Consider the following 17,440-nt stretch of genomic DNA (forward strand, 5'->3'; position numbering starts at 1 on the left):
CAATAGCAACCGCGAATCTAGGAACGCGGTCTACAGATACACATGCATAACAATATATGTGCATATGTCAGTCTCAAAATATCAATTCATTAAGGGAGAGGAAAGAAATTATCTAAAAATAAAAAAAATTAGGGTTTTTAACCCAAAATTGAGCCTAAAAAAAACCCGCCATGGCCTGCTATTTCTTTCATAATACCTAGCCAGGAAAGTACATTCACCCCCTTTTCACCATGGTACTTCCACCGTCATGACACCTCTTTCGTGTAAATGACAAACAAGGCGATATGGCAAAATTTTAGAAATAGTTAATAGCTATGGCACCACCGTGGCGGCTATTTAACACCACTAATTGTAACTTTCATCTAAGACTGATTTTACGCGACTCCTTTAAAAAGTATAGATGTAAACTTCAAAACCCAATTCCGGTCAGTATAGTTTATCCTAGTTTTTGAGTTAATCCATATATTTTAGAAACCCTTTTAAGTGAACACTCTTGGCAGTAATGGTTATGAAATTAGTCACTGCTATTAGACAAAAGTGATAACATGGTTAAACTTTATCTTAGATAGGTAAAGGAAGTTGATGTGTCACCACAACTACATAACGGCATGTCAACCTAAAGGATAAAATTTTACATTCATCTAAACATAGCTATACACAGTCGGTCATAAAAGCTGAAGCTTATGTTAAGCGGTCGACAACCAACATAAAACTCGGCCGAATCTTTATGATATGATGTACACATAAGAGCTAACCTATCATCAGATGTAAAATATTTTAACCTTCCCATTCCACGTTAACCACACCATCCAAACATGTCCTTAAAAACTTGATAAAGACATGACAGTTACAAATTGATAACCGCCTTAAGTCATGAATTATGCAAATATAAAACAAATTATTCACTCAATTTCTCCATCATCAAACAAATCATCATTCAACTATTAACCATAAAATAAAATAAAACAGTGAAATTGAAATTGACAGTTACCATGATTTGGAGGGGTATTTAGGGGTTTTCAATCTCCATGACGCTCCTAAGCGGAGGCGCGTGGAGAGAGTAAACAACGGCCTGCCGTTTTGCAACATCGAGCTGAGACTTTCCGTCAGAGAAGGATGAGGAAATCGAAGAAGTCTCGGAAAGGTTACGGTTTTGATGAAACGCATCGATGGTGCGTCGTTTGGTGTATTCCCTGATGTTGTAATCTGGGAAATTGCGTGCCACGCGTAAGAGGGAGCGAAAGAGAGAAAGAATTTCTGGTCGAGAAGGTGCCAATGTCATCGTTACAGACTCTCTTTCGCAACTCGATCAACAGAAGAAGTTTTGGCCAATCCTAACCTAAATCTTTTTTGTGTTTTTTGGTTTTATTAACCTGCTATATAGGGAGGGTATAAGGATTTGTTGTCCCAAATCTTGTCTCAAACTCTATTCTAGACCAATTATACCATGCCATGTCAGTTAAAATTAATTAAATATTCATAACTTTATCAGTTTTATTTCATTATGATTGGTTAGAGATGTGGTTGAGGGATAGCAGATCCTCATCCATATAGAGGAAAGCTGTCAAAATGAGCTATGGGTTCGGGTAGGTCTACTTTGAGTCCAGGTTCACTTTGAGTCGGCCGAATGATAGAAAGAGGTTTGGCGGCTTATCAGAGGCTTAGTACCTGATTTATGATAGATTATGTTTAACTATTTTTTAAAAAAAATAAGTTAAGCTGAAAGTTCTTAAAAAGCTTATTTAATCTAAATAGATTATCTACAAACTTTTTAAAAAGTCATTAAGTCTAAACATGTTATTTTATATAATTTTCTTTGGTACTAGTAAGAATATTTCATCACCTTATGAGTAAGAAATTAATTATTTTTAAGATTCGTAATTACCTTTTCCAATACATTGTTGGTCTATATAATTTATTATGTATCTATATTAATTATTTTATATCATATATATACAATATATATATAAATCATATTGCAATGTGGTATTGAAAATTTGAGATGTCAGATTTGTATATTTGTCTTAGATTATATCAAGCTTTTAAATGAACTAATAAATGATATCAAACTTTTAAACAGATATAGACCTCCAAAAAAACTTATCCATAAAAATAAGTCAGACTTAGATTGTAATATGTTAAATATAGTAGGTATTTTCAACACATAGTTTGGTCTGACTTGACATGTTTCATCTTTAAGTTCTACAAAAAAAATATCTAACTTGTATTCAAGTGATTAAAATAATGTTTAAAATTGTTCAAGAGGCTTATGAATTTACCAGAGTTGACCCGAAAAACTTTTCTAATAAATAAAATAAATTCAATATGCATAAGCATTTGACATTTCCAACTCCATAATATTAATATTTTGATAATTTTATATTTCAAATTTAGACATAAAAAATAGTACAATAGTAATGACCAAACAACAATAATAGAAAACAAAAATAAAAGAAGTAGCAAAAGACAGAAACAAAAATAAATTATAATTCCATATCATATGTAATGATGAGATTATAATCCACAACCACAATATTATAATTATATACATGATATGATCCACAATTGATACAATTTCAAATTTCTAAAGAACTTTTTGGTAGTAAGACTTGGTTAAGATTAATATTTAATTTTTTAAAATTTTAATCCGTTTATTTGTTTGATTGTAGTGGTTTTTCAACACTCACATTAGCTTTTCATAGGTTTTTTTATTGTGATTAATTACAACAAGCATCACTACCTAGAGATAAAATATATGTCTTGTTTGTTGAATTCAAAAGTTATGGAGGAGGGTACCAACAATAATTGTAGTATAAAGATCCATATTTTTTGTACTATGAATATTACCTTATGGGTAAGTAACATCTTTTAAGGATTACTTTCAGGAATTGAGCTCTTTACCTGATTATTCTGAGATCTAGTAAAGTCTTATACTATTAGATTGGTAAAAAGAAAAGAAAATAAAAATAAAGAAAACACACTATTAAATATTTACCTTTTTCTGTATCATGTAAATTAGTAGTAGTGATATTCATATAAATTTGCTAAAAAAAAGCATTGTATAACTATTTCACAGATGCTACATACTACAATCTTCTACAATCTTGTAATATCCATCATAATGCTATTGCATCCTTTTCTTCTATAGTCATGTCATTTTTCTTTCTTAGTTATAGCATGCATCTGAATGATGTGCTTTTTCCCTTCAAGATGCTGCTTGAATGCACACTCATTCATACACCATAATTTGCATAATTGACACCATTTTTTCTTATGTGGATCCTCCCCTCCTTGCATGCTAATTTTCAATTTCTGCAATTTAGCCTTGTGCTTTTTACCATCAAAATGCAGCTTCAGCAACGCTTCATTCGGGCACGAAACTTCACACATTTCACACCATTGCCTCTGATTGCTACTTCCCTCTTTTCCTGCTTTGTCATTAAATTCCAGATCTCGCGATTTTTCAGCGTGATTTTGACCTCTTAGTTGCTTGAGATTGAATGGACTTGAGCAAGATACTTGGCAGATTTCGCGGTATAAATTTTGCGTCTTATCTTCGTAACCAAGACTGCCATGAAATTGTTGTTGAGATTGCAGAGATGGATCATGAGCATTTCTTGTCGGTTCTTTTCGCTTAGTTCCCGAAAGCAATGGACTTGAACTTGGACCTGACATTGACATTGAGCAGGGAACTTCACAAGATGGCTTAACCTGTAAAATGAATTTAGATTGATCAGAATAGTATTATTCTTCAGAGAGAATCAAATATTACACAAGTTAACACAAAATGTACATTTTTTTGGCATAGCAAATATGCAATGCAAGACTAATTATTAAAAGTGATATTAACTTCCAATCTTTTCTTCAGATTGAATGGACTAGAGCAAGGTACCTGGCAGAGTCCACCGTCTAAAGTTTCCGTCTTTTCTTTGTCCTTGAGACTGCCATGAAGTGGTTTTTGTTGTTGATATTGCAGAGGTGGATGATGAAGGCTGCTTGTTGGTTCGTTCCGATTTGCTCTCCGAAGAAATGGACTTGAAAATGGCTTTGAAGTTGGACCTGGCAATGGCATTGGGTGGGGAAGTTGACATGAGGGCTTAACCTAAATAGTAAATTGATTCACTTTTCATTCACAGAAAATGGTAGCCCAAAAGATTATTCTAGAGAATCTAACACTACAAAATTTAAGACTAAAACATATATTTTTGGCTAAAGGAACTATACAATGCAAGAGGAAGTAAATGTGATTTTATATCCAAAACTTTCCAAGATTGAATGGACTTGAGAAAGTTACTTGGCTGATTTTGCAGTATCTATTCTTTGTCTCGGCTTTATGATCGAGACTGCGATGGAATCGGCGTTGACATTGCAGAGGTGGATGATGATCAGCACTGCTTGTTTCCTTCCCCTTAGTTCCTGAAAGTAATAGACTTGAAGATGGCCTTGTACTTGGACTTGGCAATGGCTTTGAGTGTGGAACTTCACATGAATGTTTAACCTGAAAAATACATCTAGATTTAACTATTCGTTTAAAGAAAGTTTGACCCACAAGAGTATTCTTCTGTGAGAATCACATATTGCAGAAGTTAAGACTAAAAATGTAAAATTTTCACTAATAGCGACTATACAATGATACAATGCAAGAGGAATTATTAAAAGTGATATTATCTTCCATTCTTTTCCTCACAATTCTATCAAATGTGAACAAATGTACACAGCAAGGTAAAAAAGGACTTAAATTATAAAATCAGGAAGCAAATTAAGCCATGATGCCCCATTATATCTTCCAATAATCTCATAAGGCAGTAATGGCCTCAAAGATTAGTTGCTAAACGACGACAACAAGTTTTTATTCCACTAGGTGGGGTTGGCTACATGAAAATGACGTCACAATGCCATATCATAAATCATGTTCATTGACAATATTAATTTCTAAGTCCTTCTTTATGATTTCTCCTATGTTTTTTATTAGTCTCCCTCTTCCTCTAGGAATTAGGCTAGCTTCCATTTGATCTATTCTCCTTACAGGGTCATAAACCAGTCTATTACACACATGTCCAATCCACCTAAGGCACGATCCTACTATCTTTTCTACAATAGAAGCTCGAATTTTCTCCCTGATGCATTCATTTCTAATCATATCTTGCCGAGTGTGTCCACATCCAACACAACATTCTCATATCTTCTAAGTTTATTCTCTTATCGTCATTTTATCGCCCAACATTAATCAATAATGTCAAAAGAAAATAATGTATTGACAAAAGTATCTTAAACATAACATAACCTGAGAAGGAATAATCTCTTGAGTGGAATGAGTGTTTTGGTTGATGAGAAATATCATCCTTCTATATGCCAGCTCCCTCATGATTGCAACCTCAGCTGGTATTGTCTTTACCCCCTTATTATTTGTACTGCCCATTTTCTCACCTTAATTATTTCCTCTGCTACTGTTTTTGTAGCATATTACAATGATCTGAAAAATATACAGTAACAAATGCTTAATCTACTCATAAACCCACCACCAACAAAGAAAAAACCAACACAATTTTATACATTTTAACTATTCAAATCAGTGTTCTTTCTTGTAAACACTGATGAATAACTTAATGAACCTGAACCTGGTTTTGTTTAAAGAATTAGTTGACTGTTGACTGTGTCAGATTTGAGTGGCAATGAAAGTGACCAATTTAGACACTGGGATTTTCACAGTGAAATAGAAAATGTACTGGTAGTTGGGGCTATTATTGTAAATGTCCACTTATAGTGAAAAGTTAGAAGAGTGTGATATAGAACAAAATGAATAATGTACTAACATTATAAAAAAACTTTACAGTATATAGATATTAAATTAAACTCATTGTTTTGCCTTTATTTATTAATATTAAAAATATTATTTTATTATATATAAAAGAATAAAAATGGCTTGTCATATTGTTATTTTTTTTTTATAATATTAGTTTCTCTCTTGCAATGCAAATGATATGTTCGTACATTGGTTGAATTTGTTGTACTGAGTTTCACAATCTGGCTGGCAAGTGGCAACATGACAAGAAGTAACAAAAATTTATTCAAAGAAAAAACAATTATGTACCCAAAAGACAATTGGAATTTTCTTTTTTAAAAGTGATATTTGGAATTTAAAAATTCTAATGGTTTTAGTTGCATAGTTAAGTACAGCTGGTCAATCAACCCTTACGATGGTATTGGCTATTCAATCAACATCTACTACTATCTATATATAAATTGAAAGCCTTCATGATTTTACATTAGGAGAGATCATATAATTTTGATATGTAATATTTAGATGGTTAATTTTATCTATTTAAATTTTTTATCCTTTACTATTATTTCGTATAATTAAATGTAAAGTGATTCATTTTTTTCCTTCAAACTTCTCACTCCATTCTTTTTATTTTCACTCCATTATTGATTTCTAATTTTTTTTTGGAATAGACTACAATTTAAAATAATTTTGTATCTCCAAGAAAAAATTTATTAATAAGGGGTGCTTGAAATTATCCAAAACGGAATTAAAAGTTACGTCTTTAACAATTAAAAATAATTATTATGATTATTATATCATTTGTATTTGATATTACATGGCTTACGAATACAAGTTAGTTAACTAATATGTTTATTAACTAATATGACAAATGAGTATAAATCATCCTATAAATAATTGCCATATAAAAATAAGAACAATTGAGTATTGTTAAGTAATTAATGTGCAACAACGATGCATTTGACAAATATAAAATTTCGGAAATTTTTTAAAGATAAGAATATAAGATTAATTATTTTTTCAAGCATGAGATGAATAGTTTTTCCAATTTTCCAATAAGTTATATTGTTTATGTTATATTAAGAGTATTACATGGCTTCTGAACATCATATTGTTTACGTTATATATTTTTACAAGATGACTAATATAAATAAGACTTTTTACACGTTATAAACCTCAATGGCTAATATTAATGGGATATTTTTTATGCATTATATTAGGAAGAATAACATTAATTACTATTGGTTTACGGGACTCCAATACAACTAGAGGGTGTGAATAAGTGGTTTGATATACAATTAAAACTTTTTGATTTTGAAAGATATTTGATGATTTTAACTTATTTAATCGATTAACAACTTATTTAATCAATTAAAATATATATGAAGTTAATTGATTAACTCGATCAATTTGTTAGAAATTTTTTTAGTTCTTGACACAACGATATACAACTATCAATATGTTCTTTCATGCACTTCAATAATTGATTTTATGTGATCAATCATGTAACGACAAGTATGAAATAATCCTAATATGAATTCAATTCAAGATAATGGAAATTGATAATTGCTTAAATGTAAAAGAGTAGGGATAAGTGAATTTGACACATTCGATTTTATCCTAGTTTGATTGTCAATTACAGCAATCTACATCCAGTCCTCCCATTCTGATATGGGAGATTTGTTTTGACTATGAAGAATTTGGATGTTCTTACAAACAATCTTCCACCAAGAATCTCTTTGACCTTCCTTATAATGGATAGCCTTATCACTTCTAGCTTAAGATTTCTCTAAGCTCTCCTTCTATGGTGATACCTCACATATTAAGAGATGAATTATTAACAAAACGTTCTTCTTGTGTACAATGATTTTGCACCTTTTCGTGTGCTAATATTCACTCAATTCATAATATCTAAACCTTCTTAAAATATCTCACAATCTCATAGTATAATGATGTATGATCATGAGAAGCAGAGGTTCTTGAAATTTTGTTTGAGATGATGATGAATGCTTGAATATCTCTCTTCAAAAATTCATGAAAAGTCTCTTATCTTGTGTCAAAGTATCTAGCTTTCTTTTTTCATAAACTCTCTCGTTTTATCCTGAAAAATGTTGCAATTGTTCATGGGAATTATTGGTTAAAAACAACCTTCAGTTTTTATCAGTTTTATGTTAGTTTAATCGATTATGTACTTAATTGATGAACGTTCTTTAAAAATCTAAAATTTCAAAACTAAATCTGACTTAATTGGTTTTTTTTTTTGCCTTTTACCAATGATTTTTTATTATCACTAAATGGTGAATTTCTTGTAGTGATTCAAATATTATTATTTTTACTTTTAGTTCAATATTTATACCTAAATAATTGACAATAGAATGTAGGAATTTGAAATTAATATATAATATAATTAATAATATCTTCAAACACACATGTTACGTAGCAAGTGCTTGATACACCAATATTCAAACATGTGATTCAACAACATTCATTACAAAGAACATAGTTGAATATGTGACAATCAAGAATGCTCAGTTCACTTAGCGTTGTTGAATCTATACACCATAAAATTTACAACATGTGTTTCATTAAAAGTTTTTGATTGGATAAATATAACAACGTTTATTTCGTTACGCATTGTTGAAGAATGTCGTTCCTTTGAGCTCCACCTATCATCTAACAACATCCTACACATAGGTACAACTAAATATGTATTGTTGAAAGATAATTCTAGTGTAATGAATATTGCCTACTAGTATCTAGACATTTATAAATTTATTTTTTAACAAATATTTTATATATATTTTTGGTACATTAAGAAAAAAAACAAGAAACTACAGCAATTTAGTACTAATAAATTTATAATAAACGTATACTATTATTCATGTAATGGTAAAAATATTGATATTAATTAAACATATAAATATAATTAAAGTGAAAAATCCATTAGATACACACTAACTTTACATATATACATGCAAATAGGTGCAAGTATGAATACAAGCAAGACTCGAACCTATTCTTACTCATTGCCATTTCTAATTATAGGCAATAAAAGGAGTATCTTGACCCTAAAATCTATGTAGACAAATTTGGTTTTTTCCTTTCAATTTTTTGAAGTTCTGGAAACAGAAAGAAAAGTATAGTAGGGTTAGTCCAGCCAAGACATGAAGATTGCGAGTAGTTTGGTACCTTCTTAAAGCCAACAGAATAAGAAAATGCATAAGAACAGACCATTTCCTATGATGTCGGTTTTGTTTTGTCCAAATTTGGAGATGTTGCATGGAAGTGAGGTTATCATTCCCTCCAAATATGGCACAAACCGTTTCTGCCACTACCATTCCCATTTTTTCTCTCTCTTTCTCTTTCTCTTTTTTCTTACCAACCCATCACCACATTCATCATGGAGGTTCTCACATCACCTCTCATTTCTTCATCTCACTGGCTTTGTCTAGGGTATCCTTATTTCCTCTGGAACCCTAGATGTGGCTAGTTTTCTATTCTATCAATCTGACAGAGATATCACCTTTGCAGCTACATGTTTAGCTCAAACAAGTACCATATTTCATCCCTTTATTTGTGTGTCTTGTGTTGTTTTAAATTGTGGTTGCGGACGTTTTGTTGAACATGCTGCAATTGCATGGGAAAGTGTGATCGATGTGGTTGGAATTGTATCCCCCATGTCGTTGTAGAAAATATCAAATTCGCAATATCAAATGCGGTTGCAAATCACATTTTCAAACCCTAGTCATCTTGTGTCATTTAAATACTTGTTAAATGACTAATGACAATTTAAATATTTGTTAGTTTCAATACCGAAGTAAGAAAATCTTATAATAATAATACAAAAAGTGATGAACCACTACATTTTTTATAACTATTCTATACCCATTGAGTATCTTCCCGTGTTTAATGTTTCTGTGCCACCACTTTCATTGAGATAGCAATGATTGTTGGGAAATTTGATATGATTATTTTTTTAAATTTTATGCATCTGAACTTTAGCATTCTGATTTCACAAAACATCTTATTTTTGTCACAGGCACTTTGTCATCAGTGTGCAAACTGACATATCAACCAAATGGGGTTGAAAATTTCAAAGCCAGGCCAGCCCAAAATTAATCATAGGCTGAGTTTACAAGATCACATGATAAATTACCTAGCCAAGAATTTTATTCGTAACTTGGTATCTAAGCAACGTAGAAGAATGCTAATTGCTGGTTATGATCTTGACATGTCATATATCACAGATAGGGTATTAGCCATGTCATTTCCTTCAGAACGTATGCGTGCAATGTATCGAAATCCTCTTTGGCAAGTCAAATCTGTCTTGGACATGAGACATCAAGACCATTATAAGGTGCACTTTCAACTCATGGTACAATGTACTATCATCTTATTTACCTTGAATTGTATGTTTGTTTTTGTTGCGTATATTTAAGTGTAAAGTGACACAATGGATATGAGGAGAGAAATGAAAGAGTTTATAACTGGAAAAGACACATGAAACTATTGCTTTAAGGTTTTGGTTTGAAACGTGATGTTTCACTTGTGAGTCTTCGCTCTTTTTGTGTCCCAATAACCATGAGGCTAATGTTGTTTAATATGTATGTAGCCGACTTCACCTATTTGGATAAATATTTGATTGTTGTTGTAAAACCATTTGCTTAACAAATAGGAAGGTCTTTCTTTAAATCCTTGAATTTTGTTTGCTTTGTCTTTCATATTTGTACTAATCTATCAAAATACATTGTGTACCTTGTTGATTTGAATAAAACTAGAATCACCTCTAGCAGGTTCATGTAAACTACTTATTACTTACAGGTTATAGTATCCTTTATTCTTCTTTGTCAGTATATTTAGTTTTCTTCACTTATGTTATGTGACTTATATATATCTTCATAGAAGTGTATGACACTATGAATAGTTGTATAATGTTAACAAATTGAAGGTGTAAAGGATGTCACTTTTACCTATCATTCTACCTTTATTCACTAACTGTCATGCATTTTGTTATAGCTAAAGGATATGACTTTTGAAATTTCAGATCTATAATCTATGTATAGAAGAAAGTTATGACCCAACACACTTTTATGGACGTGTAGAAGCATATCCATTCGATGATAACCATGTGCCACCTCTTGAAATGATCAAAGCTTTCTGTGAAAGTGTGGATTCATGGCTGTCAAGTGACCCAAAAAATATTGCAGTTATACATTGCATGGTAAGAAAAGGCACACTTCCAATTCGAATCTTAAGAAATTTCACAATGGAGTCTTTCACATTTTATTATATTTGTAGTTATTTAATTTAATATGTCTGTGCTTCGAACCGTCAAGACAACGGTAAAGTTATTTGCCTTGTGACCTAAAGGTCATGAGCTCGGAATCCTGAAAACAACCTCTTTATTTGTAAGAGTAAGACTGTTTACCTTCCCCAAACTCCCCTAGTTGGGAGCTTCATGCGTTTGAATGTTTGTAAAAATTATTTGATCAATGATCAAGAATGAGCTTAACAAGCTCTGAATACTGGAATGGAAGAAGATGAAAATATGAATAATACCTCAATTGATTGAATTAGGATTTGAATAAATGATTACTACTTACGTTAAGGACCAACCTTTGTTTATATACAAGTAACTAAATAACTAACTATTTAAAAGATAAACATCATTTATCTAAGGGTCAAATATTTAATCATCTAATTACAAGAAATCAATGGTTTACATTCATCTACTAAGATTACTTGCGGTACAAGTAAGTTAGCCTATGGCTAGATTCTGGTTATGTTTCTCCCTTAGTATCGAAACCTTGGTATAATGCCTGTTTTTTAATGTCTTCATGTTTTATATTTTATTATTTAAATAACTTAATAAGAAAAGCCACCAAGCATGACACTTGAGCAAAAGTTTTAGATTTTTTATTTATCTAACCATTGAAACATCGTGAATTGGTTTTCTTGTACCAATTTGTGGTTCTTATGAGAATCGATTCTCTTTAAGGAATAAACCAGATTTTTACCTATAATTTCAGTAAAAGAAAAGAAAAGAAGAATAATTGGTACACTGACTTACATGAAATGAGTTACAACAAATAATAAATAATTGTATTCTTTGATATTTCTCCTATGGTAAAACAAAAGTTAATTCAAGCTTACAAGAAGTAGCACTAGAAACAACCGTACAGAAAACTATAAATACCCTGAATATGCCCCTAACATACCAATATTTGACAGGGTAACATATCGCATACTAAGCACCTGCGCCCATAAAAAAGAGAATTACATATCATGTGACTATGATCTCAACCGATAAAAGATATGATAGATAATACTGAAATTATGAAGGGAACAGCTTCATTGAATTTTATGGTTGTCTTTAGCTGGAGCTAGAGATTGCCTTAAGCTGTTTTGTTTATGTATTCTTACTGATCCTAGATGCTTCATATTTCTAAAAGATAATTGTACAATCTTGTAAGTGAACCTTTGGCTGGGATGCTTCTGAGATTCATTTTTTTTGCGACAAAGAAAGGAATCATTTAGATGTTGAAAATATGTGTAGAACAGTTTCCTTCTAGTATTGAGAAAAATATATGCGCCGATACTGTATAAGAAATATATTGAGTGTGTATAAATCTTTCTGTACACTGACAGTGCATAGATATTACAGTGTCAAGTGTAACTAGATACATTTTTCTGATTTGTACTATTTGATTACAATTATGCAGGCAGGGAAGGGGAGAACTGGCTTAATGGTGTGTGCATACCTAACTTATTGTGGCATGTCAGCAGATGAGGCTCTTCAATTGTATGCAGATAGAAGAACAACAAATAATGAAGGAGTAAGTTATATTAGGTATAGTTCCAACATTTTAAAATACAACCATATTACACTGTGATTGTAATGTGACACCGAATTACAGCAATATGACACCAACATATTTGTGGGTGTATTGTAACAGGTATCAATACCAAGCCAGCGTCGTTATGTGGGATATTGGGAGAGTGTGCTTTCTGTGCCTAGGGGTGCTGGAAATGGAGCACCAATTGTGAACTTGCCTCCATCATGCAGCAGAGAATTGAGGCGAATAAGGCTTTATGATACTGTTAACATTGACACTGTATTCTTTGTCATCTCAGAGCTACAACAGGTTAGTTCTCAACCATCTATCATATCAAGATATCAAGATTTGTTGTTCCTTTTTAGCTGCTAAACCTTCCATCTACAGATATCAAGATTTGTTGTTCCTTTTTATAGGTTCCTAATCAGGTTTATCGTCCTTCAGTGGAAGTTTCTCGAAGCTGTTGCAGACAGGTTAAGAAAGGTTATCAGAGAACGAATAGTCCTCGATATTATATTTCTTATGTTGAAGGTGATGAAAATGGAAACCAAACAGAACAAGAAGAACCTCGTATTGTAGTTCAAATGGACACAGAGAGTCCTATAATATACAAAAAATCATGTCTAGACCATTATTTTGACCAACCTATAAAAGTAAGTAGTCATCATTAACTGTTATATTTAATTACATGCTGTAAAAAGTTGAGTAAATAACTATTTTGTTACATCAAAAATTTTAAGGGTAGGAATTTCGCTAAAGTTTTAAATGTGGGTAAAGTTGATTATTTTTGTTGACACATGCAAAATTGCAAAATGTTATTTTGCTAACAGACGCGCAATAGTAAGGTTGCTAGTGACCATGAGGCTGAGTTCTAATCTTAGAAATAGCTTTTTTAATTTTTGTAGGGGAAAGACTGGTATATTTATTATTTCCAGATCTTACTAACTGAGAATCTCGTGAACTGAGCCGCCATTTTTTAGTTCTACCTAATATTAATTTCCACTTCTAACTGACCAACCTGAAATTGTTGGACAGGTAACTGGAGATGTACGTGTCATCTTCTATGAGAAAATGATAGGAGGCCGTCTTTTCTATTGCTGTTTTAATACAGCCTTTATCAGGAACAGCTTACTTCAGGTATTATCATTCTTCTTTCATGCCATTATTAATTTTGTTTGGTGCTGTATTAGATGGAACATACTTAAGCCCTTCAAATATATTTCAAAAGAGCGTTATATTCTCCTACTAAATCCTCGTACTAATTATCCTACCCACAAAAAAGTGATACATATTACTTACTTTGGCTGGGATGCTTCTGAGATTCATTTTTTTTGCGACAAAGAAAGGAATCATTTAGATGTTGAAAATATGTGTAGAACAGTTTCCTTCTAGTATTGAGAAAAATATATGCGCCGATACTGTATAAGAAATATATTGAGTGTGTATAAATCTTTCTGTACACTGACAGTGCATAGATATTACAGTGTCAAGTGTAACTAGATACATTTTTCTGATTTGTACTATTTGATTACAATTATGCAGGCAGGGAAGGGGAGAACTGGCTTAATGGTGTGTGCATACCTAACTTATTGTGGCATGTCAGCAGATGAGGCTCTTCAATTGTATGCAGATAGAAGAACAACAAATAATGAAGGAGTAAGTTATATTAGGTATAGTTCCAACATTTTAAAATACAACCATATTACACTGTGATTGTAATGTGACACCGAATTACAGCAATATGACACCAACATATTTGTGGGTGTATTGTAACAGGTATCAATACCAAGCCAGCGTCGTTATGTGGGATATTGGGAGAGTGTGCTTTCTGTGCCTAGGGGTGCTGGAAATGGAGCACCAATTGTGAACTTGCCTCCATCATGCAGCAGAGAATTGAGGCGAATAAGGCTTTATGATACTGTTAACATTGACACTGTATTCTTTGTCATCTCAGAGCTACAACAGGTTAGTTCTCAACCATCTATCATATCAAGATATCAAGATTTGTTGATAATTTTTAGCTGCTAAACCTTCCATCTACAGATATCAAGATTTGTTGTTCCTTTTTATAGGTTCCTAATCAGGTTTATCGTCCTTCAGTGGAAGTTTCTCGAAGCTGTTGCAGACAGGTTAAGAAAGGTTATCAGAGAACGAATAGTCCTCGATATTATATTTCTTATGTTGAAGGTGATGAAAATGGAAACCAAACAGAACAAGAAGAACCTCGTATTGTAGTTCAAATGGACACAGAGAGTCCTATAATATACAAAAAATCATGTCTAGACCATTATTTTGACCAACCTATAAAAGTAAGTAGTCATCATTAACTGTTATATTTAATTACATGCTGTAAAAAGTTGAGTAAATAACTATTTTGTTACATCAAAAATTTTAAGGGTAGGAATTTCGCTAAAGTTTTAAATGTGGGTAAAGTTGATTATTTTTGTTGACACATGCAAAATTGCAAAATGTTATTTTGCTAACAGACGCGCAATAGTAAGGTTGCTAGTGACCATGAGGCTGAGTTCTAATCTTAGAAATAGCTTTTTTAATTTTTGTAGGGGAAAGACTGGTATATTTATTATTTCCAGATCTTACTAACTGAGAATCTCGTGAACTGAGCCGCCATTTTTTAGTTCTACCTAATATTAATTTCCACTTCTAACTGACCAACCTGAAATTGTTGGACAGGTAACTGGAGATGTACGTGTCATCTTCTATGAGAAAATGATAGGAGGCCGTCTTTTCTATTGCTGTTTTAATACAGCCTTTATCAGGAACAGCTTACTTCAGGTATTATCATTCTTCTTTCATGCCATTATTAATTTTGTTTGGTGCTGTATTAGATGGAACATACTTAAGCCCTTCAAATATATTTCAAAAGAGCGTTATATTCTCCTACTAAATCCTCGTACTAATTATCCTACCCACAAAAAAGTGATACATATTACTTATAATCCAATCATTAATAATTAAAATATCTTATTGTGACACATGTCATCTTCTTGTGGATAAAAAGATTAGTAGGAGGATCTATCATTTTCCTATTACAAAACAATTACTGGGGTTATTAATATTTCATTTGTTATGGAAAACCTCTTCAAGGTGGAGCTTATATAACATAAATTTACATCTCAGTGACTCAGTCTATTTGAAATTTTTGTTCAAGAAGTTCATCATTATTTGACATAGTTAGGATTTTTAAGCATTTGAAGCAATGGAAATAAAAAATACTAAGATAAGAACAAAAGCACAGCTGTGAAATTGAAATATCTCACTGCTTTGATCATGGTATTAGGACTTAATATGATGAGAGTCAAACCCAAAAGACTGGTCTATCCATCGAGTTAGTGTTAATAGAGTGAAAGCAGCTGCGGACTTCGGTCCTTTAAGGGACAACAATGTTAGGAATCTCACATTATGTAGCATAGCAAACTCAATGAAATGATCAATTGTTAGGACTTAAGCACATAAGAAGAGCACAACCCAAAAGACTAGTCTTCTAGGTGGGAGAATTTTCTCTTTTTTGGTGGCTTCACTCGTCTGTCAGTATTTGATAAACTTCCAAGTTAGGATATCCTCATATGCATAAGTCGTAACACATGACATGTCATTTGGTTCAACAAAAGTTAAGGGTTTTATAGCAGTTTTTAAAGACCATATATAGGATGTGATATTTGAATAAACTAAAATGCGCCACAAAAAAGATTGAAGGATTCAGGCCAGAAATAATAAGCATTTTTTATTGTTCAGTTTTATGTGACATTTACAGTTAAATAGGACATGAAAATAGAATGCAGAATATTACTTGTCTGAGTTCCCTTTTATAACTATTGTTTTGTAGCTCACAATAAGGGACTTGGACAAAGTTGGGAAGAAAGGAAGATCAATATGTGGTCCTGCATTTTGCGTCGAATTACTCTTCGGCCCCGCGAATACAGGACTTTCATCATCAAGCATATCCATTGGTGACACTTTTAGTGATGATACATTCTAATATTGTTTACATGGATCTATGCAAACATAAGGTGAAAGGTCATGTCTAATTCTTCACACTACCTTGTGTAAATTATTTCCTGCTAAATGTTCCGAAGAATGAGTCCCTTGCAGTGTTTTGTATCAGTGCACAGATCCCTTGCAGTGTTTTGTATGATTCTTAATGAGTCCCTTGGGGTGTAAGTGCAATTTTTTGTATTGTTTTAGTAACTGAGTAGTTTTGAAGGGCAGAACTTGAGAGCATTATAATGCAAAACTTCTTCAGTTTTCTCATTGAATTTAATTTGTTCTTGTGTAAAAACTTCAACACTCTGGTCCTATCATGTAAAAACACATTATTAGAAAATGTTGATCTTTCTTGTATTGGGTTAGCACCCCTTATGCTCTTTTTAATACAACTTTTGCTTATAAAAAAAACGATTGACTTTGATACAATTACCTAAAGTTAGCATGCTTTTGATGATGATGCAACTTTTAGATGATTTAACTCTTAACTGAGAGTGGATCAAAAGTAAACCCTGCATCATTAGGGCTTAACTTTGATCCTGTAAATGAGGGAAGAAATTCTCAATCCTTTTCTTGTTATAAATCTATTCTGGAATGCAATAATAGTCTAAGTCACACATTCATGCCATTTTAGAACTCTTGTAATTATGTGCCATCATCAGTGGCCGTGGTGCTTGTGTTGTTCAGAACTCTTGTAATCTATTCTGGAATGCTATAGGACCAAAAACCTGCAATCACCAATTTGCTATAAAAGCAAATTGCCAAAAAATAGTACCAGATGAATGTAAAAGTGTACACATGAATGTAAAATAGTACATAT

General features: G+C 32.0%; 2 protein-coding genes across 2 annotated transcripts; one reads left to right on the plus strand and one right to left on the minus strand.

The window, feature by feature from the left end:
* On the minus strand, window positions 3,091-5,473 carry LOC109356456. The gene is made up of 2 exons (XM_019599777.1): window positions 5,285-5,473; window positions 3,091-3,711 (listed from the first exon to the last, which is right to left on the minus strand). The coding sequence occupies exons 1-2, from the start codon at window positions 5,417-5,419 to the stop codon at window positions 3,154-3,156; spliced, it is 693 nt and encodes a 230-aa protein (XP_019455322.1). The 5' UTR covers window positions 5,420-5,473; the 3' UTR covers window positions 3,091-3,153.
* LOC109356150 (phosphatidylinositol 3,4,5-trisphosphate 3-phosphatase and protein-tyrosine-phosphatase PTEN1-like) lies at window positions 9,172-16,879 on the plus strand. Its single transcript, XM_019599487.1, has 12 exons — window positions 9,172-9,334; window positions 9,822-10,139; window positions 10,827-11,003; window positions 12,505-12,618; window positions 12,739-12,927; window positions 13,035-13,271; window positions 13,654-13,755; window positions 14,161-14,274; window positions 14,395-14,583; window positions 14,691-14,927; window positions 15,310-15,411; window positions 16,463-16,879. Exons 2-12 carry the CDS (start codon window positions 9,861-9,863, stop codon window positions 16,613-16,615), a joined length of 1,893 nt encoding a protein of 630 aa, XP_019455032.1. The 5' UTR covers window positions 9,172-9,334; window positions 9,822-9,860; the 3' UTR covers window positions 16,616-16,879.

The sequence above is a fragment of the Lupinus angustifolius genome, chromosome LG09, assembly GCF_001865875.1.
Source record: "Lupinus angustifolius cultivar Tanjil chromosome LG09, LupAngTanjil_v1.0, whole genome shotgun sequence".
Classification (NCBI taxonomy): domain Eukaryota; kingdom Viridiplantae; phylum Streptophyta; class Magnoliopsida; order Fabales; family Fabaceae; genus Lupinus; species Lupinus angustifolius.